General features: G+C 50.1%; 2 protein-coding genes across 6 annotated transcripts in view; one reads left to right on the forward strand and one right to left on the reverse strand.

The window, feature by feature from the left end:
* Positions 1 to 1,695, forward strand: part of ELOB (elongin B) — a 23,333-nt gene extending 21,638 nt beyond the window's left edge. The window contains exon 3 of the mRNA XM_012805698.2: positions 1,521 to 1,695. Within this exon, the coding sequence (XP_012661152.1) occupies positions 1,521 to 1,633 (113 nt within the window). The 3' untranslated portion in view covers positions 1,634 to 1,695. The remainder of the gene's footprint in view (positions 1 to 1,520) is intronic.
* Positions 1,696 to 2,221: 526 nt separating this feature from the next.
* Positions 2,222 to 21,732, reverse strand: SRRM2 (serine/arginine repetitive matrix 2). Of its 5 annotated transcripts, XM_023513789.1 has the most exons (13): positions 21,497 to 21,732; positions 18,009 to 18,284; positions 17,018 to 17,125; positions 16,647 to 16,811; positions 16,357 to 16,434; positions 15,868 to 15,930; positions 15,748 to 15,780; positions 15,223 to 15,273; positions 14,962 to 15,054; positions 14,120 to 14,312; positions 5,470 to 12,158; positions 5,127 to 5,221; positions 4,543 to 4,725 (listed from the first exon to the last, which is right to left on the reverse strand). In XM_023513789.1, the coding sequence occupies exons 2-12, from the start codon at positions 18,248 to 18,250 to the stop codon at positions 5,209 to 5,211; spliced, it is 7,728 nt and encodes a 2,575-aa protein (XP_023369557.1). In that variant the 5' UTR covers positions 18,251 to 18,284; positions 21,497 to 21,732; the 3' UTR covers positions 4,543 to 4,725; positions 5,127 to 5,208. The 5 variants fall into 5 exon arrangements, with proteins under 5 accessions (XP_012661202.1, XP_012661201.1, XP_023369557.1 ...); XM_023513788.1 differs by lacking the exon at positions 4,543 to 4,725 and having other exon boundaries at positions 4,842 to 5,221; XM_023513790.1 differs by lacking the exons at positions 4,543 to 4,725; positions 5,127 to 5,221 and adding an exon at positions 14,608 to 14,876 and having other exon boundaries at positions 11,917 to 12,158; positions 21,497 to 21,729.
* Positions 21,733 to 22,791: the final 1,059 nt, after the last annotated feature.

The raw sequence follows: 22,791 nt of genomic DNA on the forward strand, positions 1-22,791 counted from the left end.
CTGAGCTCAGGCAGTCCACCCACTTTGGCCTCCCAAGTGCTGGGATTATAGTGTAAGCCACCACACCCAGCCCTTTTCTCTAATTTGAAAAGAGGTACCCTAGAGGTTTTCTGTGACATGGAAGATGCTACAGACCCATTTTGCAAGTGAGAAAATTGAAGCTAAGGGAAGTGACTTTGTTTTTCCCAACCCTCAATATGGCATTGAACATGGTGGACCCCAGGTCACATCATCCCTTAGGCTCATGGTGGCTGTCTTGATTGGGGTTACAGTGTGGGCTGGCAGGTCTGTCTAACCATGGACTACTTTGCAAAACTCATTTCTGGGTGCAGCTGAAGCAGTCAGCACATAGGTTCCCAGGCATTAGCTGGGCCATCTCCATGCCCATGCAGGTCTCTCCCAGTCATTCAAACTAACTGCTCAGGGAAATGAGATGAATGTGTTGAAATTCAGTTTTAAAGGGCATTGGCCAGACTAATCTCCAGAATGTAAGAGAAGTAGTAAAGGCAAGAATTGTCACTGCATGGTAGTGGCTGGGAAAGTGCATTGGATTAAGGTGGGTCAACACTATTGGCATTTTAGGCTGGGTAATTCTGTGTGGCATTGTCTCATCATTGTAGTATGTGTAGCAGCCCTCTAGATATCTCAACCAAAATTGTCTCCAAACATGCCAGCTCTCTCTGGGGGTGGGGGGGTGGGGTCTAATCAGTTGAGAACCTTGAGCCAGGTAGAAGAACGCATAGGAGAAAAGTTGTGAAGTGGGGTTCGTTTGCTCTGTGCTGGGGTGACAGTGAGAACTTCCTTGGAGCCACAGTTCTAGTGGGAAAAGGAGCCAGTCAGAAGAAAAGCCACAATTTTATCCAGTGGTAGGTGCCCCCAAGGCTGTGTACAGGGTGTTGGAATGTACTGACTGTTCAGGGGGGTACTGGGCAATGTTTCTCAGAGGAAACCTTTGTGTTCAACTCTGCCAAGAATCAGCCAGCCATTCTGAATGGCAGCTCTTGGGACCAGCCAAATGCAAAGGTCCCAACACAGAAAAGAGCTTGGTCTAGGGACATAAGGAGCAAGAATCTAAGAGCAGAGGAGATGGTTTGGAAACATGATGGCAAGGACTTGAGATACTGCTCAGAGTATGATGAGAAGCCATTGTTAGGTTTTAAGCAGGAGAGGAGTTAAGAGTCTAGTTTATTTTAAAATTAAGTAAAAGAGGTGTGAAGGGAACAAGACGAGGACAATCTGGGTGGTGGCGGCTGTGGAGACAGAAGTAGGTGGATGCAGGTGCAGGTGGTTATCCCGCAGGCTCACTGGTAGACATGGAGGAGGAAGGGCAAGTGAGGTGTGGGTCATAGTTAGGCTGGGTTTATAATGGTGGGAGATATTCCAGTAGGGTCACTTGAGTGTGATAGCTGGGTGTAGGGAAGTCAGATCTGGAGGGGAGAGGAGAGCGACTTTGCATGGAGGTGCCCCAAGCTACAGGTGAACACCAAGTCCCCAGTCCAGCCCTGTCCCTTATCTTGCAGATGATGCCTTTGAGGCCCTACGCATTGAGCCCTTCTCCAGCCCACCAGAGCTACCCGATGTGATGAAACCCCAGGACTCAGGAAGCAGCGCCAATGAACAGGCTGTACAGTGAAGGCCCCTGGCCTGCCCCCAAAAGGCTCATTCCCTCCAATAAAAGAGATTTGGGTGTCTGCCTGGTTGCTGCCTCTTTCTCCTTACCCTCTCTTGACTCCAGGCATCACCCTCCCTGGGATGGGTCATGCTGCCCCCACAGGCTCCTGTTTGGGCTCTTCCTACCTGGAACCCTGGCTGAGAACTTGGCCCAGTCTGCCACTCAAAGGCACCAGAGTGACCGGGGCTGCCTAAAGGCTGAGCCACTTCCAGCAGCCAGCCTAGGGAAAGAACTGGGAAGAACTGGAACCCTGGGTCAGGCTATTCCAGGAAGTTAAGTTTCAGATCATACTCCTTCAAGCTCCCCAACCTGGTAATAACCCACTTCCAAGGGGCCTCTAGAGGAGCAAAAAGCTAAAGTTGAAGCCAGGGGTTTGGTTTGAGAGCATCTTTAGTGAGGAAGCACAATCTAGAACAGTATCACACAGGTTCCCCAAAGCCCTCAGGAGACCCCACACAGGAAGAGAGCTGCTCACTTGGAAGCTTGAAGTGAGGGGGGAGCTTGGCTCATATGTTCCTACCACACCTAATAAACAGTCTGTAGACCCAATTCCTGCATTTCTCATTTTTATTTGACAGAAAAAGTTGCTCTTGCTGTACAGATTTTAAAAAACCAAAATGCCTTTAAGAAACATGAAAAGTTGGGGGGAAGGGGCCACATATCTCATGGGGGACAGTAGGGACCAACTAACTTCAACTCCTGCCCCTTCCAAGAACACTTCACACAACTTCCCAAGTCCCAGACCATCAGCCCCCAGGAACTTGGGGATGCAAAGGGGACCCATGCCTCCCAGGGCCTTTCTCACTCCAGCTGGGGTGTCCTAAACTGTATCCTCCCCTCTCCCAACTCCCATCTGCATTCCCTCCCACCCCAAAACACGTGAACCAGGAAAAACTCACAAGAGATTAACATTTCACAGGAACAAAGAAAAAAAGGGAGAAAGAAAGGAAGCCCTTCCATCTAAGGGCTGCCAAGGTTCAGGAGGGGGCAAACAAGGGCCCCTCCCACTGCTCTGCTGGGGAAAAAAGAGGGCATTCCCTGTGGGTCCAGAGCATGGGGTGTGGTGCAATACCCCAAAGATGATTTACGGAGACCTGCAACAGAGAAGACAGGGATCAATGCTCTGAGGTTCCACTGGGGCCCTCAAGCCTACCTTCCTGAGCCAGTTCCAGGATGGGGCCACCACCCAGTACCACCAGAACCAGCTACCAGAAGGGGATCTCAGCCTTCCAGGGCAACACACCTAGAGGAGCGGTGTCGGATGGGCTGAGGGCTAGGTGTCCCCCTCCTCCGCTTGTGGCCTGGGGAACGGCTGTCCCCACGCTGGCCTCTCCGGGAACCCCGCTCACTGCTGCTACTGCAAAACAGATATGAGACCACAAGTAGCAACAACCTTAAGCACCACTGAGCCTCAAAATGTTTTGGCAGAGTCAGTGGCTGGATCAAGCTGGATACTGCCACTTCATGTTTGGCTCTACCTTTGCTGATCCCGTGGCGAAGGCTGGGGTGAGGGACGGCAACGCTCCACAGGCGAGTAGCTGAGGGACCGAGAGTCCCGAAGGGAGTCTATTGGTTTCCGGGGACTGCGGGACCTGGAGAGTGGAGTAGAGCCCCATAGCACCACATAACTTCCAGAAACACCAACCAGCACTCAGGACCACCCGCCCAGGTCCTGACCACCAAACCTCACACCACGCAGGGCCAACCTCAGACCCACCTTTGTCCGCTCACTCACCCATCCGCCCGCACACCATCCACCGAATGCCCCAATGGGCAGAGCACAGGGTACAGCGGGGGAGGGATGCAAAGATAAAGACAGTCCCTGCCCTTGAAGGAGCTCAGTGGTGAAGGAAGGCACACATGGCCCCATGTATGGGAAGCAGCACCGAAGGATTGGATGTGTGTAGGTCTGGGGACCCCAAGGGACAAGAACATGGGGCAGGGTAGGGCAGGGGCAGGGCAGTCTTCTTGAAGGTGCTGTTTGAGCGGAGTCTTGCAGAACGAGGAGTTCACCAGGCGGACAAGGAAATTCCAGGCAGAAGGAACAGCATGTCCAAAGGCATGGGCTCTCCTTAGACTGCAAGGCGCTGGGTGTGGCTGGAGCACAGGGCATGTGTGGGGGCAGGCAGGAGAGGAGAACACAAGGCAGGCAAGGCCAGTTGGTGAAGAGCCTCACACGCCATTCCCGCAGAGGTGGGGCTTTATCCTGCAGGCCGCAGGGCATCCCAGGAAGGATTTGTGGAGTGGAGGGAAGTAACCAGATGTGCATTTTAGAAAGATCCCTCTGGCTATATGTGGAAGAAAATGGCGTGAAGGCAAGGAGACAGGGAGGAGGCTGTGGACAGAGTGGGGAGAAGATGATGGTGGCCAGACCAGAACCCTGGCAGTAGCAATGGGGAGACTTCAAACCTAGAAACCCTAGGACCAGGCTGTATGTCAGGGGGAGGGAAAGGAAGAAACCTAGGATTCCCCAATTCTGGCTTAAGCACCCACTTGGATGGTGCAACCCTTTGCCAGAATAGGGCACAACAGAACAGGGGAGAGGAGTGCACCTGACTCCTCCATACAACCAAACACCAAAGTCCACATGAGACATCCCCAGGGTCCCTTCTCTGGACACATTACCCCCCTTTTTTCCATCTCAGGAAAGGCACCACTCACCTCCTCTCGCCAGGGGGTGGCTTCTTAGGGCTGGCAGGTTTGGGCAAGGCCTGAGGACCAGGCTTAGCAGGGGAGGGAGAGGAAGAAGAGGATGAGGAGGAAGAGGAGGAAGAAGAGGAGGAAGAGGAAGAAGAGGATGAAGAAGAGGAAGAAGAGGAGGAAGAGGAAGAAGAAGAGGAAGAGCTGAAAAGAATAAGGAGGAGGAGAAGGAGGAAGAAGAGGAGGAAGAGGAAGAAGAGGATGAAGAAGAGGAAGAAGAGGAGGAAGAGGAAGAAGAAGAGGAAGAGCTGGAACTGGAACTGCTAGAGCGCCTCTTCCGTTTGGCTGGGGTTGGCTCCTGAGGACGTCCCTCTCGCACAGCCTCTTTTGGGGCTGGGGTAGGGCTGGGGACCCTGTGGGAGAAGAGGAGTGTCACAAGGAGACAAGCTGCCCCAGCCCCAACCCTACCTTCCTTGGCCTGGAGGAACGGCAGTGGGGGAGGGGTGACTGAAAAAGGCCCTGGGAGCTCTCCTAGCCACACCAGCCAGTGAGCACAATCTCTGGAGAGCAGTGGCCCGAGCTGACCAACCTCTGCTAACACAAGCAACAGGCTGGGGCCCGTAGCACAAGGGATCAAGGTTAAACCTCAAGAATGTCCCTGATGGAAGAATAAGGCCTCTGGGCTCAGGTGTGGAAGCTGAAGCTGGGTGGTCTCCTTCCTTGGAGAGCCGCAGCTTGGGGAGGCCCCCTGTGAGTGCAGGTTGGCTGGGGAGGGGGCCGTCCTGCCTGGAGGCAGGGAGAGGGATGGGATGACCTCTGAAGATCCTTCCAGCCCAGGGAGTTCCTCTTGAGGTCTAACTGCCATCCCTCCTGCTGTAAAATTAAGTCCATTTCCTCTAGTTCTGTCCTCTGTAGAGACGGAAAACTTATCATTATCCTCTAAAAAATTAACCTTTGGTGTCTTTTATCTGTCCCATTCTTCCCCCCAACCCCAGACCCCACCCCAGCATTCTCTTCTACCCCCAGTTGAGCATCAAGGTCCCCATACCTTCTCAAAAGAGCCAAGAACCTGTGTGACATGGTTTCTCCCTCCCTACTCCCCCAACCATCCCTAATGCCTTTTCCCTAAGAGATTTCTTAAAGTCAAATTCCCTCACCTCTTCAGTGCCACCTCTGGTTGAGGTGGAAGGCTAGAGCCCTCCGAATCACTAGAACTGGAGCCAGAGGAGGAAGAGGATGACGATGATGATGAAGAAGAGGAGGAGCTAGAGGATGATGAGGAGGAGGAGGAACTCCGCCGCTCCTTTGCTGGCTGCAGGGCAGCCAATGCAGATGGCTGCTGGGCCCCAGTAGAGGCAGGTGGTTCCCCACCCTCAGAATGGGACACCCCAGGGGCAGCAACAGAGAGCATGCCATTGTGGTCACTAGCAGAGGCCGTAGACTTTGCCACTGCCCCAGAGGAAAAGGACTGGGACCCTGCTATGCTTGTGGTTGGGGCAATCAAAGAACGGGATTGGTCTGAAAAAGCAGATGGCACAGGGGACCTAGGCCTCTCCTGTGCGGGAGGAATAAGAGACTGTGAGGGAGCCTGGCCCATTCTTGAGGCAGGGGAGGGAGCTCGCTCAGAGGTCATTCTAGACTGGTTTGGGGCAGATGGTGGTGTTCTGGATCTGGCTCGGTCAAGGAGTGGTGGGGAAGTTCTGCCACTGACACGCTCATAGGGAGAGATGGGCACCCTGGGGCTTGTGAGGTTTGCACCAGACAATGCTGGAGCCATCCTAGCACTGGTGAGGCTTGCAGGAGCCAAGGCGGCAGGGGTTCTAGAGCTGGCAATATTGACAGGAGCTGTGGCATGTGCAGACCGAGGACCCACCAGGTTTGCAGAGGTTGGAGCCTGGGGTGTTCTAGAACTGGAAGGATAATTTGCAGCAGTTGGTGGGGTACCAGAGCCTGTGAGACTCAAAGCTGCCAAGGCAGCTGGGGTTCTGGCTCCTGCCAGGTTCACAGCTGGGGCTGTAGGGGTGCGAGGGTCAGCAAGGTTCACAGCTGAAGGTGCTACCGCTGTTCTGGGGCTGGCTAAGTTCATGGCTGCTGCTGCAGCTGGCGTTCGCGAATCAGCCAGATTCACTGCTGTTGGGATGGCAGGTGTCCTGGCACTGGCCAGGTTCATAGCTGCTGCAGACGCTGCAGGAATCCTGCTAGCAAGGTTGGCTGCTGGGGCTGTTCTAAGACTCATGAGAGGCACCGGAGCTGGAACCTGGGACATTCTTGCAGCAAGACCAGCAGCAGACATGGACGGAGGCGGTCGAGCAGTGCCAAGACTGATGGCCGTCAGGGCAAGGGCAATTCTAGATTGAGCATGATTTTCTGGCACAGACGCTCTCTGGTGATCAGGTATTCGGGGACCTGGACCATCCATCATGGAGCCACCACCTTGTTGAAGGACAGACATGGGTGTTCTAGAACTGCCAAGGGGTTCAAGCATTCCAGGTGATCTACAGCGGTCAAGAGGAGTTGGTGACATGCTAGGACGACTGAAGCAACTCACTCTGGAGCTATTGAGTGCTGCTGGAGGTGTCCGAGAACCAGAATGGTTCCTTGTTGCTGGAGGAGTAGCAGAACGTGAACGATCAGAACTACTTCCAGAAGACCGCCTGCGAATGGCTGGAGGAGATCTTGTTAAGGATCGTTTCCCCCGAGCTGTTCGTGGACTACGAGATCTAGAACGGCGGCGGATAGCAAGAGGTGAGCGACTTCGAGAACGTTTGCGCGGCAGCAGTGGCGTTCGGGACCTAGAGCGGCGCCGAATAGCTGGAGGTGTTCGGGACCTAGAGCGGCGGCGTGTCACTGGGGAGGTTCGCGAGCGGGACCTTCTTCGAGTTATTGGAGAAGTGCGAGATCGTGATCTCCTTCGGGTGACTGGAGATGTTCTGGATCTTGATCTTCTACGAGTGATGGGTGATGTTCTGCTTCGAGATCGTCTCCTGGTTACAGGAGGAGTCCTAGATCTGGACCTTCTGCGAGTCACTGGAGGAGTTCTAGAACGGGAGCGCCGGCGCGCTGCTGGTGTTCTGGACCTTGAACGACGGCGGGTTACTGGTGGTGTTCTGGACCTGGATCGCCTTCGACTCACAGGGGATGCCCTAGACCGAGATCTTCGTCGAGTCACTGATGTTCTAGACCTTGACCGCCTCCGACTGACTGGTGAGGTTCGAGACCTGGACCTACGACGGCTTATCAGGGGCGTTCTGGACCTAGATCGTCGGTGAGTGGCTGGAGAGGCTCGAGATCTGGAGCGTTTCCATGGGGCTGGTGAAGTGCGTGAGCGAGAACGCTTCCGACTAGTTGGAGGTGTGCGAGAGCGGCCTCTTCTGCGACGAGAAGAGGTTCGGGAACTCTCCTGCCGGGCAGGTGACCTTGAGCGGTAACCAGAGCCTCCCCTCCTGCGACGAGTAACCCGAGACCTTGACCTGCTCCGCTGTCTTCTCCGGGATGTTGACTGAGAAGATCCAGACCTCTCTCGTCGGCGAGCTGTTCTGGTTTTCTCCCTCCTTGAGCGGGAACGGGACCTCTGGAGTCCACGAGGCTTTGGTGAAGGAGAACGGCCTCTCCTGGAAGTTGTCTTAGTACGGGGAGATGAAGCTGAGCGCCGCCGGCGTGAAGATCTCGACTTTTCAGCTGGCTCTGGGGAAGACACAGATGGACTTCTTCGGCGTCTTGGAGGAGTTCTAGAGCGGGTTTCTGGAGAGGATGAAGCAGAGCGGCTTCTACGGGATACTCTGGCCTTCCTTGTTAGCTCAGGAGATGAACGAGAGCCACGACGTCGAGGTGGTGTGCGAGACTTGGTCTTGGGCTCTGGTGATGACCTGGAGCCTCTTCGAGTGGTTTTGGATTTAGGTGGGTGTTCTGGAGAAGACTCACTACTGCTACTTCCTTCAGGAGAAGGACCTCTGCCTTTGCTTGATGAACCTGATCTACTTCGTCTAGGAAGGGCCCGGAGGGCAGGAGCCTTGGGTTCAGGAGAGGAATCAGAACCACTCTGTACCCTGGGTGCCACTCTTGGCTTATCTTTCAATTCAGGGGAAGAGCCAGACCTACTGCACCGAGGAGAAGGTCGGGATTTGCTGTCAACCTCTGGAGATGATCCAGAGCGACTCCTCTGCCGAAGTGGGGTTCGTGTCTTGGCTTTAGAATCTGGAGAAGAGTCTGACTCACTTCTTTCCTGAGGGGATGCACTGGGTTTCCCATCAAGTTCTTGAGAAGATCCAGACCTACTTCTCTGCCCAAGTGGAGTCCTAGCCCCAGTTTTCTGTTCAACTGATGATTCTGACCCACTTCTCTCTCTCTGGGGGGTAAGACACTTGTTGTTGAGCTCTGGGGATGATGGAGAATGACTTCTAGGTCTGGGAGTCTGAGGCAAAGCTTTTGGTTCTGGAGAAGAATCACATTCACTTCTGCCCCTGGATGGTGTTCTAGGTATATCTTTCATTCCAGGAGAGGATCCAGACAGGCTATGCCTTGAGGGAGTCCCAGATCCATCTCTAAGTCCTGGAGAAGACCCAGACCTGCTTCTCCGTGACGGAGTTCTAGGTAAACCATCTTTCAGTTCAGGAGAAGATACAGAACTACTTCTTTCTCTCGAGGGTGTTCTGGGTATAGCATCAAGTACAGGTGAAGCAACACTCTGATTTGAAGACATTCCTCCCTTTTCCACCGCATCTGGGGATAACTCAGAACTGCTGCGTCTGGAGGATCTTGTCGATTGTTCTCTCATGTCTAGAGATGGATCTGTCTCCAGCTGATTAAGGAAAGGTCCATTCAAGTCTTCTTTAACCTCAGAAGAAAATCCAGTATTCATTTCAGTACTAATAGGACCTGAGTTTCTAAATTCTAAAGGTGACCCAAAGCTGTTCTCCCTAGGGGAAGAGTTAGACAGTTCTTTATGTTCTGGAGAAAAATGTGCCCCACCCCAAGATGGGGGCACTGTAGCAACTTCTGCTGCTTCCATAGCAGCCTGTGATTGGCTTTGGTCAAGAGTCAAAGATATGACAGGCCTTTCTTCTATTTCAGGAGATGACTCAAAGTTACTTCCAGCCATTTCTTTAAATTCTGGAGACAAACGAGGAAGGACGTGGCTGGAGGGTTCTTCAGATTTCTCTACCACCTCCATTAACTCTTCATCTTGGCAGGACTTAGCTAATGTGCTACTTTGGTCTCTTGTATCTGGAGATGACTCAGCACCACTTCTTTCTCTCAGTGGGGTTATAGGTACATCTTTCAGTACTGGTGAAGACTCAGGCCTACCCTGCACTAGAGGACTAAATTTGTCTCCTAGTCTAGGAGATGATGCAGTAACATCCTCCTGACAGGTTAAGACCATTTTCTCCTTCGATTCAAGAGAAGGCTCTGATCTATTCTGCCCCAGAAAAGATTCAGAGTCCACTGTAGGATATAAAGAGTCAGACTGGGACCTGCTCTGCTCAGGAGACATTCCAGATTTCAAACAAGGACTTGATGAAAATTCACTTCTATCATGCCTCACTGGAGATCTGGCTGCCAACTCAGTGACTGGAGATGAGGACCTGGACTGACCACCCTTAGGAGGGGTTTGAGATTTGTTCTGCAGAGACGGAGATTCTGAGTGACTCTGTCTCACTTCTGGACTTGAAGTACCAGATCCAGGATCTAGTGAAATTTGAGACTGGCCTCTCGGTTGCAGAGATGAAGAGCCAAAATAGCTCTCTTCTGGTGGTGTACTGGATTTTACTCCTGGACAGAGAGAGAAAGATCCAAGAGAACTTTGTGCTGGTGAGTCTTTAGACTTCTCTTGTAGACTCCTTGGAGACTTTGATCCAGAAAGACTTAGCCCTGGTGGAGTTTGGGGCTTAACTTTGGGGTATGGAGAAGTAGAACCTGAGTCAGTTTGTCTTGGTGGTGTTTCAGATTTCACTTTGGTATCTGGTGAGGAGGACCTAGAATGACTGTGTCTTGGCAACAATCTGGATTCTACAGTGGAGGGGGGAGACACTGATCTGCTTTGCCTTGGAGGTGTTCTAGATGCCACCCGACTAGGACTTGAAGAAGAAGAACCAGAATGGCTTCTTCGTCGTGGTGATGTTATGGCCTTCACTTGGGGTTGTGGAGATGACGACCTAGATGGGCTCTGTCTTGGAGGTGTACCAGATTTCACTCTAGGAGGAGAGGACCCAGAGCAGCTATGTCTCAAAGGGGTCCTAGATTTCAACTCACGGTCAGGTGATGATTCAGAACGGCTCTGTCTTTGTGGTGTTGCAGGCTGTTCATTGGCCTGAGGACTTGCTACCAACCCTTGTCTTGGTGGTGTTCCAGATTTCACTTTAGAGTGAGGAGATAAACTAGAATGACTCTGTCTTGATGTTTTAGCTTTCTGCTTAGGTGGTGAAGACCCGGAACGACTGCGCCTGGGTGGTGTTCTAGATTTAGCTTTATGTTGGGATGATCCAGAGCGACTGCGCCTAGGCGGTGTTTGTGATTTTTGTTTAGGGCATGGAGAGGATCCTGAAAGGCTTCGCCTCAAAGACAAGCGAGACTTGACTTTGGATCTTGGTGAAGAGACAGACCTGCTCCGCCTTGAAGAAACACGAGATTTTTTTGTTTCTGGGCTCGAGTTGGACCTGCTCCTTCTCTGAGATGTTCTGGATTTATTCTTCCTCTCTGATGATGAGCCAGACCTGCCTCTTCTTTGTGGTGTTCTAGAGTGAGATCTTCCTCGTCTAACTAGACTTCTACTGCGGGATCTTCCTCGTCTTGGTGTCCTAGACCGAGATCTCCCTCTCCTGGCTGGTGTTCTAGAACGTGAGCGGCCACCGCGTCTGGCTGGGGTTCTGGAGCGTGAACGACCACTGCGTCTGGCTGGGGTTCTAGAGCGTGAGCGACCACTGCGTCTGGCTGGGGTTCTAGAGCGAGATCGGCCACTTCTCCTAGCTGGAGATCTACTACGAGACCGTCGTCGTACTGGTGATCGGGTCCTGGATCTGCGCCTAGCAGGTGTTCTAGATCGAGACCTGGCCCTCCGCACTGGTGTTCTAGACCGAGACCTGCGCCTGGTGGGTGTTCTAGATCGTGATCGCCGTCTGGCAGGCGTTCTAGAACGAGACCTGCCCCGCCGAGCTGGTGTTCTAGAACGGGATCTGCCCCTAGTGGCTGGGGATCTAGAGTGTGATCTGCCTCGCCTTGCTGATCGAGACCTGCCTCGTCTCTGGGTATTTCTGCTCCTGGACCAGCCTGGTCGCTGAGGAGACCTAGAGCGGCCACGGCGCTGTGGGCTTCTAGATCTTCCCCACCTCTGTGCAGACCTAGACCTACGCCACTGAGGAGACCGGGACCGAGAATGACCTCTCTTAGTAGGGGTTCGAGACCGAGATCGCCTCTTAGTAGGGACAGGGCTACGGGACCTCCCCATCCTATGTGAAGGGGTATGAGAACGTGATTTATCCCGTTTTGCTCGGCCATGTGATCGATTCTTGGATGTGGGAGAAGAAGAAATCTCTCGGTGGGCCCCAGGAGCTGAAGCAGCTTTAGGACTTTCAGGGGAAGAGCTGGCATGCCGAGAAACTTTGGTAGGCTGAGGGGATGGGGGACTGCTCTCTGAAGAAGATTGGGGAGGTTTCTCAGGAGACTTAGGTGGTGACCGGCCCCGAGCTGGAGAGGCCTCAGATGGGGGGTTCACTGGCTCCTGACTTAAGGGAGTTGTTGCAAGGGGTTGTGGGGAGCCGCCATGTTGCTCAGCAAGGAGCGGAGTGGGAGCAGGTGGTTCTGGGCCTGTGCTGCTCCTTTCCGGAGAGGGACTAAGTCGAGCTGCAGATTTCTATAAGTGGAAGAAAGAGTAGGGATAGGGATACATAAGCACCAAAACTTCACATCACCCTTAAGATCCCAATGCCCTTCCCAATGAAACTTTTCTTCTGCACACTCCATTACATTGATTGGTTTTGTCCCTCACCATAGACAATCACATTCATTCAATAACAAAAGAATCATATAACATAATGTACAATGCAGAAAACCCTAAGATAAGATATAGGTTATCTGTGACCTCAAGAATATCATAACTATAGAATAGACAAAATACAAACAACACGTGCTACATTTAACAATAAATACCATTACAAAAGGCTGTGAGAACATAAAAAAGTATTTTTTAGGAGAAAGATGATATTTCTGAAAATGAACGGCAATTAACTTCATCCTTGAGGAATAACTATATTAAATGAAAAAAAAAGCACAAATAAAAGGCCAAGGTTTGAGAACACAATTTATGAAGAATAAAAAAGTAGAGTAGAAATGGTGAAATGCAAAAAAAAAAAAAAGAAAGAAAGAAAGAAAAACAATTATAAAAGTCTGTAGATACAATTCCAAAGCAATATAGATATAGCATAATTTTCTGAAATGACCCAACTTATGATTTGGTAAGGTAACCTAGATGACATGAAAAATAGATGAGAGAAGAATTTATACTGTTTAGTAGTTAAAGCAAGGAGAAATAAATAGGGCTTAAATTAGGAAAGAAGCTATTAAAACAGGAACTGCGTTTTAAAAAAACCACTGCATTCGGACTGCTGGCACTAATCTAGTGAATTGAAAAATTTTATGCTGGGTGTCATGGCTCACATCTATAATCCTAGCAGCACTCTGGTAGGCCAAAGCAAGTGGATCACCAGAGCTCAAAGGTTCAAGATCAGTCTGAGCCAGAACAAGACCTCATCTTTAAAAATAGCTGTAGTCCCAGCTACTTGGAAGGCTGAAGCAAGAGAATCGCTTTCGCCCAAGAGTTTGAGGTCACTATAAACTATAATACCACAGTACTCTACCTGGAGCAACAAAGTGAGACTCTGTCTCCAAGAAAAAGAAAAAAACAAATTTAGGTTTAGCACCCATAGCTCAGTGAGAAGAGCACCAGCCACATACATCTAGGCTGGCGCATTCCAGCCCAGCCTAGGCCTGCTAAACAACAACTGCAACCAAAAACCACCAGGTGTTGTGGCAGGTGCCAGCAGTCCCAGCTACTCAATAGGCTGAGAGGCAAGAGAATCACTTAAGCCCAAAGAGTTTGAGGTTGCTGTGAGCTGTGACTTCACAGCACTCTACCAAACGCGACATAGTGACAATCTCAAAAAAAAAAAAAAGAAAGAAAAGAGAAATTTTAGTGAGCCAAAACGAGTATCTAATAAATTAAAGGCATTGTTAAGTAGTAAAGCTCAATGTAGTTTAAAACATTTGTTCTAGTTTTATCTATATATGTACATACATAAACAGTACAGCAATATAAAACCTATTAGTATCAGCCTGGTGTGGGTGGTTCACGCTTGTAATCCTAGCACTCTGAGAGGTCAAGGTGGGTGGATTGCCTGAGCCAAGTGTGAGACCCCATCTCTAAAAATGATCTGGCACTGTGGCAGGCGCCAATAGTCCCAGCTACTAGGGAGGCTGTGACAAGAGAATTGCTTGAGCCCAAAAGTTAGAGGTTGCTGTGAGCTATTATGCCAGAGCACTCTACTACCAAGGGTGACAAAGTGAAACTCCATCTCCAAAAACAAAACAACCCCCCCCCAAAAAAAACCCTATTAGTATCAAATGTAGTTTAATTCTCATAGCCACAATACTAAGGATCTGCAGATACAGAAGAGAACTTGATAACTGGGAGAGGAATGTATAAAACAGAATTGAACTATTTCTTAATAAGCTATATTACCTCCCCACTTCACGTCATACAGCTGTCCCAATTCCATACCCTTGCAATCCAACAAAATTGACAACTTGACAACAGACCTCCTTCTTGTCTTTGTCTTCGTAAGGGCTGCTAGGCTGCTTTGTGGAGGGCTCTGGGCTGCAAGGCTGTTGTATGTTGGTGGTACCTGGTTCAGTGGAAGGTGCATCTCCCTCCCCTCGAAGCCCTGAAGCAGGGGAAGGACTTCGCCCAGTCAAGGCAGTTGTATGGGTTTTAGCTGCAGCACTTCGAGACCTGAGTGAGTTAATTGAGGACGGGGAAAAGGAAGGAAATCAGCTCAAAGGGAGAACAGAAAACCCCCTCCCTGGCACACCCATCCACCTTTCGTAACTGTATAACCCTCTTCTAAAAAACCTTCTTCGTCACATGATAAAAACCATTCAATGAAATGCATTCAGTCCATTTTGGTCCTTCTCTTCCCAGCATAATCCCCAAAAAATGTTCTCCCTCTACCCCTTTACTCACCTCCCCAAAACATCCCCAAACCGTCCACCCAACCCACTCCCTACCCACTTCATTTACAACTCACCTCTGAGCCCACCTCCTTCAGGAAGCCTTCCCCGATTAAGGAAGCCAGGGTAAGGATTCCTTCCTCCCCCAGACACCACGAACAAACCACCACCCCCCCTATTCTGGCAGTCCATATACATCAGAACGAAACAAAAAAATAACAAAAAAAAAACAAATAAAAACAAAAAAAAAGAGAAGGGGAAATGTATATGTCTGTCCATCCTGTTGCTTTAGCCTGTCAGCTCCTACAGGGCAGGGACCGTGTCTTCCGAATGGTCTGTGCAGCGCCTAGCACACCGTGGGCGCTCAATAAATATTAAATTGATTAACCCACCATTCCCTCTCCCTCCCTTCCTCCTGGACTACCCCTTACCGACTGCGGGATGTATCAGAGGAGGAAGCAGAGTCAGCAGAAGTTGAACGGTGGGCCCGGCGGCTCTTAGGGGCTGGTGTTGTACTTCGAGATCTAAAAAAATGACCAAAACAACAAATAAGGGTGCTGCCACACCTATACTGGATTCTCTTTACCAGTCCCTTAACCCTTTAGCAGTCTAAGACATGAGTAAATCTGTCCCCTCCCTTCTAAGGTGGGATTTATCTACTTCCTAAACAAATTCCCTGTATACACACTCACCGTTTTCGCTTCTTGTCCTTAGATTTGCGTTTGCTCTTTGGAGTGGGAGACCTAGAATGTAATGCAAAGTTGTTAAAAGTAACAAATTTTTCATCTTTTTTTATTTTTGGGGGGGGAGGGGGACAGAGTTTCACTTTGTCGCCCTCAGTAGAGTGCTGTGGTGTCACAGCTCACAGCAACCTCAAACTCTTGGGCTCAAGCGATTCTCTTGCCTCAGTCTCCTGAGTGGGTGGGGCTATAAGAGCCCATCACAAAGCCCAGCTATTTTTTGAGTTGGGGTTTCACTCTGGCTCAGGCTGGTCTCAAACTCATGATCAGGTAATCTGCCCACCTTGGCCTCCCAGAGTGCTAGGATTACAGGCATGAGCCATGGCACCCAACCTTGAGAAGTGTTATTAAGAAATTGAGCTTTACTACAAGAAAGAGAAACTTCCCAAAAGCCAAGAGCAAGCAAGGCCATCAAGCAGTAACTTATCACTCCCATATCAGCCTATGTCTCCTAAGAGACAAAAAGCTCTTTCTTACCTATGCTTACGTTTCTTGGACTCAGATTCAGACCTGTTGGGAAAAAAAAGAAAAAAATAAACATCTGTGCCTGAACTCAGCAAGCCTTCTTCAACCACTCCAAAGATTCCCACCTCATACCTGTGCTTCTTCTTCTTTGAGCTCTTCTTTCTCTCCCGTCGAGGAGAACTGCTCTCTGACCTGCTAAAGATGAATTCAGAAGCAAGATCATTCTGCTTAGCTTCTTCCCTGGCCTTCCTCCTTACAATCCACCACTTAAAAAGGTTTTTAAAACCTGAACATCTCAATAGCATCGGTGTCCCAGACCCATTTCTTTACTCTTCATAAAGTATAGGTAACTGCTAAATCAACAAACCTCAAGACAAAAAACGAAATTCCAGAAATGCAAAAGGCTGCTGACCAGTTCTTAATTGGCAGACCTGCAAACTTAACCTATCTCCACTGACAAACACAGAACATCATCTGTCCCAACTGAGACCTAAATGGTAACTCTCTCCTACCTGACAGCTACGTCTTGCTTTCTAGAAACAAGAATTGTCAATTCCTAAAGAGGAAGTACACCACAAAATTGGTCCTCTGGCTACTAGAGTAAGTTTCCAACCAACTTACCGCCCTCTATCTTTCTTCTTTTTCTTCTTCTTTTGCTTTGGGGTTGGTGAGCGAGAACTGCTGGACTCCCGAACAAGGCTGGGGAAGGAGAAAAAGTGGAGACAGGGTGCTAAGACAAACTTTCTTAGACATCTCAACTTCAGAACAAAAATCTGGCGAGTTTGAGGAAAAAAGTCTACCAAAACAGACAACAAAAAAAAACCCCACAACCCACAACAGGGAGCGAGCACAAGGAGGATGCTTAGAATCAGAAAAAGAAGCCTAAAGTGGTATTCTTGATCGTGTGTTACCTGTAAGGTTTGGGAGGCTCAGGAGCTGGCTGTTTAGCTTCTCGAGCACGACGCTGAGGATCAAAAGAACTGCCATCCACATAAGAATCACTGATGCCAAAGGCAGCACGGAGTCGCTCATTCTTCTTCTCATTCAATTCTGCCAACTGGTGAGTCTCAGTTACCCTGGAGGAAAAAAGCAAAAGTCTGAAGGAATCCAAGAACAAAGGGACTAGCCATAATCAGAACACAATTATAAGCAGGAGCCAAATAAGGCATGGGGAAAGACGACGAGGCAGGGAGGAAGTTCCAGGTAAGGAGAAAGGACAGCAGCAGCAGCAGCAACAGCAGCAGCAGAGTCCAAAGGAACCAAGGGAGAGTTCAACACTCACGCTGGCCTTTGCCCTGGGGTGTCCTCCTTGCCCCCAGGGTTAACATCCTTCTCCAGCAACATGAGTCGAAAGGTCGCCACTTTTTCCTGAATTTGCTGTTCCTCGTACCTGAAGAACAAATCCCTTCAGGGTTAGAGCTTAGCAGGACACTTTCCCCAGACCCAAGTAAATATTCCCCTCATTTCCAACAGGGTCTCTTCCCTCTCCATGCACACATAGAACTTTTCACTCACTGTCACCCAAAAGTCCCTTCTTGTCAGTCCTTCTGATCTTTTCTTAATCATTTTCCTTCCACTTACTATACCCTCTAGAACAGTGGATTTTAAACATGCTACACTTCAGGGGCCAAAAGAAGAAAGTTAAGCAGGCAGAGTTCCAACTACTTCTCCCCAACTTCAACAAGAACAAGTCTTTTACTTCCTGGAATTCCAAAGTAAGGTATATCGTATTTTATAAGAGTTATCGATGCTGAAGTTTGAAAACCACTGCTCTAAAAGGTTTTCTGCCTGATGTGCTCCTTCTCCAAAATTTCACAACCCTACCCAGCCCATGACTACCTCTTATTCAAATATTATCCCAATTCCTGGCTTCCTGCCTTTGCTATCTTCCAAGGCCTCAATCCTTAAATCCATTTACCTTCTCTTCTACCAATGACAACACCTGTTTACTATGCAGCTCTTCTCCTACCTGGTCTCTGCTTTCTGTTTCTCCCTCAAAGCACGTTTTTGTTCCTCAACCGGCCCCCTTCCCTATGTGCCTTCATCTGAGTAATTCAGTCTCTCAGGCTCCCATCTATGCCCCAGACACACAGTTTCCTCATCTCCCACTTTGCACTGTCCTTTAACTTTCCAATTCTCTAGCTCATTTACCTCCTCCCCTACCACAACTCCTCTCCAGGCCTCTTTGAACCAGACCTAAGCTAATACCCCCACCTAACACCCCCAGCTTTGCACTCGCTCAGTGCTTAGCTCTTCCCCAGCCCTCCCCTCACCCCTGCTCTTCCATCATCTCCTCCAGCTCGAGGCATCGCAGCTCCACGCGCCGCTTGCGCTCGTGGTCCAGGATGTCAGGATTAGGCCGCTTCACCAGGGCAGCCTCCAGGCGCCGCAGTTCCTCCTCTCCCTTGTAGTCAGGCCGCTCACCCCGGCGGCCCCGCACCAGGGACAGGTTGCGCTGGACGTAGCCGTTGGTGCCGCTGCCCCGGGGCGTCGGCAGCCCGATCCCGTTGTACATGGCCCCGTGCCCGGGGGAGGGGGCACCACCGCTCCTGAGGGGGAGCGGGGAGACACGGGTCAGGCCCCTGACCCCAAACTAACCACTTAACCACCACCCAAGTCCCTGCTCTTTCATCCCTATTTCAACATTTATCTTCACACTAAATCTCCTTTAACTAAATAATGCTCCATCATCCTCCTGCTTGCCCAACATAACCCCTTCTTCATCCTTCCTACACTGCTTCCTTTCCACGAAATCACACTCCAGTTCTTATAGCCTTTTACTTTTTTCCTTAATGCTCTCACACAGAATTCTAAATCCCTTCTTGCACCTAGGTTTTCTCCTTTTTCATCTTAGGCAAACACCAATCCTGCTTCTATCAAATCACTCCACAACGTCCCTTTACTCTCCTCTGGCCCCAAAATGCACAAGTGGTATCTTTACCAACTACTCTAATTCCTAACCTCTGATCACCAACTAAGGTCTGCAAACAGGGCACAAAAAGCACCAGACATAGATCTGTGGCACCCAATGGCCTATAATCCGTGTCCAGAGAGTCTTCCAAGAACTTACGTAAGGATTTCAGACTGCTCTAAATGACTGCAAAATGAACTAAACAGCCCCTTACTATCTAAGCCGGTGGACCAGTTGGTTAAGATAAAACTGTCCTGTGCAGCCTCACATCCAGACTAAAGGCCAGCATGCACATCAGAAACACATACGAACCTTGGATACATAATCTTAAACTTTACTTCCCAAGTAAGGAGCCATTCCCTTGATTCTATATATTGAAAGATCCTACCAACTATCCTGGCATTTTATTTGTTCAATTTCCTTCCCAATAGGATTTACAACATTATCGCCCGAGTCTTACTAGCTCCTGTTAAATATTACCTGTTTTCAACTCAATGTTCTATTTAAGCACATCAAACCAGTCTCTTCTGTTCCAACTGTTCTCATATCTTCTCTATATATTCTATCATAAACTTATCTATGAAAGCCCTCACCCTATCTCACCATTAATTGTTTGGCTATCCCTACCAATCCCCTTTATTGCACTTCCTCATTTTTCTCTCTCAGCTCTGCTTTACCCCTGGCCCTGTGTTAACCCCAGGTCACCTACCATGTTCTATCCTCTCAACTTGTCCCAACCCCAGCGTGACTCTGAAGAACACTCAAGCTCCTGTTTTTCTAGTTATATTCCTTCACTACACATATTCTATTCCTTTCTCCTGCAATATGTATTCTATTTATTTCTTCAATCCATCCTCTCCAAGACAGTTTCATAGCATAGATAAGTGTGTGAGGAAAAAATACCTAGGAGAAACCCCAAGGAAGAGGTAAAGTGGAGGAATCAAAGCAAATGGAAAAGACAGACTTGGATAGAAGGGAAGGCTACATCTAGAAAATTCCAGAGTAATTATGCTAATGTCTGGGAAAATGTACTAACATGCACCGAAAAAGAAAAAAGGTAAGAGAGACAACGTATGAGGTGGATTGGAAAAGAGTTAGGCTAGATCCAGAACAGTTTACACCTTCCAACTCTTCTCACCCCAGTCTAAGAATGGGCTCCTGCCCAACCCCAGTAGCAGATTCAAGAGAGAATTGAAACAGAAAAGATTATGCCAGAGTGACAGATGAGGCTAAGTCTAACAAAAGCAAGTGGAAATTTAAAAACTTCCTTATAGCTCAAGAGATCAGTTTCTATCTTCCAATCCTAACTTTCATTTTCTGTCAACCTTCCCCACACTAAACCCAGGTCCTTCTTTGCCTTTCCATACCCCACCTAATTTTTGCTTCTCTTGCAGAATGTTTCTGACCTGCAATTAACTCTTCAGCTTAACCACTCACCCACACTTCCACACCACCTCACACAAAAATCCTCCCACTATGGAAGAAAAATCAGTAGCTGCTAAGCAAAGGATATGTAAGTCACAACGTTTTGAAGAACGTTTAGCAAACAAAGAGAAACAAAAGACACCACAGCATCTAAGGAAGTCTCAAGACACTAAAAGGAAAAACTAACAACACACAAACCATCAAAACCAGACTTTATAAATAGGGATTCTTAAAGTGGGGTCCAGAGACTAGATATGAAAGTTACCCAAAGTAAAAGCAAAAATAAGTAAACTACAAAGGAAAACAAAAGACAATTTTTCCTGTTGGGAAATTGTAACAATGCCAACTATTTAGTAAGGCGATAGAATTATCTTGGAACTTAATATTAAGACATTCAGAAAAGGAAAGAGCACCAAAAAAGAGATAAGGGTTATCCAAGAAAACGAACAGAAGCTTAACATTGGAGCACTGTAGTAACTAAGAGAACACATGGAACCCAGAAAGCAAATGTTAGCTCTAAAAGAGCCCTAAGCCCACGCACTTAGGAAGATGACAAAAACTAACTCTGAATTTTTGATCAAGACAAACGTAAAAGCAGCTAGGAGGAAATGTAGGCTCAAAAGTGTTGTTTGCCAAATAATGCCTGAAACAGAAATCCAGAACAATTAAAGAGAGTCCATCTCTTCCCCAACGACGGCCTCCAAAAGACTCCCTGGCTTTAACACAAATTGTGGGGAGATGTTGAAAAAAATGGAAGAATAAAAGAGATTACAGAGTCTACATCCACAACCTAAATGTTAAATTCCTTTTTAACCTCTGAGAATCAGGCCTCCCCCCTCATAACACTGCGGCTAATACAAGGAGCCCAAACTGTTAGACGCGGGCCATCTAGCTCACTGCCCTGGAAGAAGCGGCCGGGCCACGAAGGCTTATTTTTGGCCTTGAGGTATGGGGGAGGGGGCTGCGCGGCGCCCCACAGTCTGGGAAGCCCAACCCCGGAGAGACTCGCGGGGAAAAGGAATCAGGCGCGGGGAAAACGATCCGGAAGCAGGCCGCTTGCTACCGCCCCTTCCTCGCTACTTAAAGGGCAAAAGAAGACAGCTGCGGAAGGGCCACCTCGACCGTGTGGGGGGAGACCAGCAAGCGAGTCGTTCGCAGCCCAGTCGCCGAGGGCACTCAAGAACCCGAGAGCAAGCGGCTGCGCTCGCCGTTGCCATGGGGGAGGGGGAGGGGGAGGCGAAGACCGCGCGCCACAGGAACGGCGAGAAGGGGGAGGGGAGGCAGGCAAGCGAGGGCGTCCGCGCCAGCAAAGGGCGGCGAGCGCGCGTGCGCGCGGAAGCCTAGGCCGTTCTCCGCGCGCTTTGGCCTCGCGCCGGGGCCGCCGCCCCTCCCCCACCCAGCTCGCTCGCTCCCTCACCCTCTCACCCGCCGCCGCCGCCTCTGCCCGCCGCTGCCGAGGGGTAGAGGTCTTGCCGCTGCCGCTACTCGAACTCCCGAGTCCTTCGGGGCCTGGAGCCGCCGCCTCGCCTCGCCGGTCCGCCTGCTTCAGCCGACGCCGACGCCTCCTCGCTTCCTCAGGGGCCGCAGCAGGCTCCGACTGCGCCACTCGCACCCAGCCTTGGGCCGCGTTGCGCGTCAGCACGACTAAGTGCGTCAGCACGCAGCCGCGCGCGTCGCAGGGCCCGCCGGGAACCGTAGTACGCCCCGTAACTTTGTGCGCAGGCGCCAAAGCCTCTCCGGAAAGTACAGTTTCTTACGGCGCAAGGGAGAATCTACTCCGTTGCCCGAAGGACTAAGAGTCCCGTCGGCCAGTGCGAAGAAGGGCGGGGGAGCGGCCCGAATCCGCAACGTATTCGTGAGACCTTCCGCTGGGAGTGAAGGAGGGAGGGGCCTACCACGGCCTTCCGTGGCGCGCGACCGCCTATCGCCCTGACGCCTTCAACCAGAGTGTTCTGGGAGTTGTAGTTCTGGAGCGTCGCGGAGTCTGTGGTTATGGCCCAGGGCGCGGCAGCCATTTTGTCCCATGTTGGCCAGCGATGGCGTAAGTGCCGGAGTGCTGCCACTTTTGTGGGCTTCCCGGCCGCGCCTGTGGCCGCACACAACAATTGACTTAGCATATCGGGGAGAAGACCCGGCGCCTGTAGCTCAAGCGGCTAAGGCGCCAGCCACATACACTAGAGCTGGCAGGTTCGAATCCTGCCGAGGCCTGGCAAACAGTGACAACTACAGCCAAAAAATAGCCAGGCGTTGTGGCGGGCCCCAGGAGTCCAAGCTACTCGGGAGGCTGAGGCAAGAGAATCACTTAAGACCAGGAGTTGGAGGTTGCTGTGAGCTGTGACGGTACAGTACTCTACGGAGGATGGAAAAGTGAAACTCTGTCTCAAAAAAAGAAAAGAAAATGCAAACGAATTATGATTGCCAAGCTTGGCATTTTTTACTTTTGGAGACAGAGTGTCACTTTGTCAACCTCAGTAGAGTGCCATGGCATCATAGGTCACAGCAACCTCAAACTCTTGGGCTCAAGCAATTCTCCTGTCTTAGCCCCCCGAGTAGCTGGGACTACTGGCACCCAACACAATACCCAACTATTTTTATTTTTTTCCCCAAGAAATCAACATATTTATATTTTTAAAAAACTACTTCCCCAGGCTTGGCGCCTGTGGCTCAAGTGGCTAAGGCGCCAGCCACATACACCTAAGGTGGCAGGTTCGAATCCCCAG

This window comes from Otolemur garnettii, unplaced genomic scaffold (genome assembly GCF_000181295.1).
Source record: "Otolemur garnettii isolate 467f Iridium unplaced genomic scaffold, OtoGar3 scaffold00044, whole genome shotgun sequence".
NCBI classification, from domain to species: domain Eukaryota; kingdom Metazoa; phylum Chordata; class Mammalia; order Primates; family Galagidae; genus Otolemur; species Otolemur garnettii.

Excerpts from the sequence above, each read along its gene's own strand:
- SRRM2 (XM_023513789.1), bottom strand. The coding sequence starts at position 18,250 with ATGTACAACGGGATCGGGCTGCCGACGCCCCGGGGCAGCGGCACCAAC. Across the intron at positions 15,274-15,747 it reads TCCAAGAAACGTAAGCATAG|GTCTCCCACTCCAAAGAGCA; the intron begins GTAAGAAAGAGC and ends ATTACATTCTAG. Across the intron at positions 14,313-14,961 it reads TCTGATACATCCCGCAGTCG|GTCTCGAAGTGCTGCAGCTA; the intron begins GTAAGGGGTAGT and ends TAACTCACTCAG.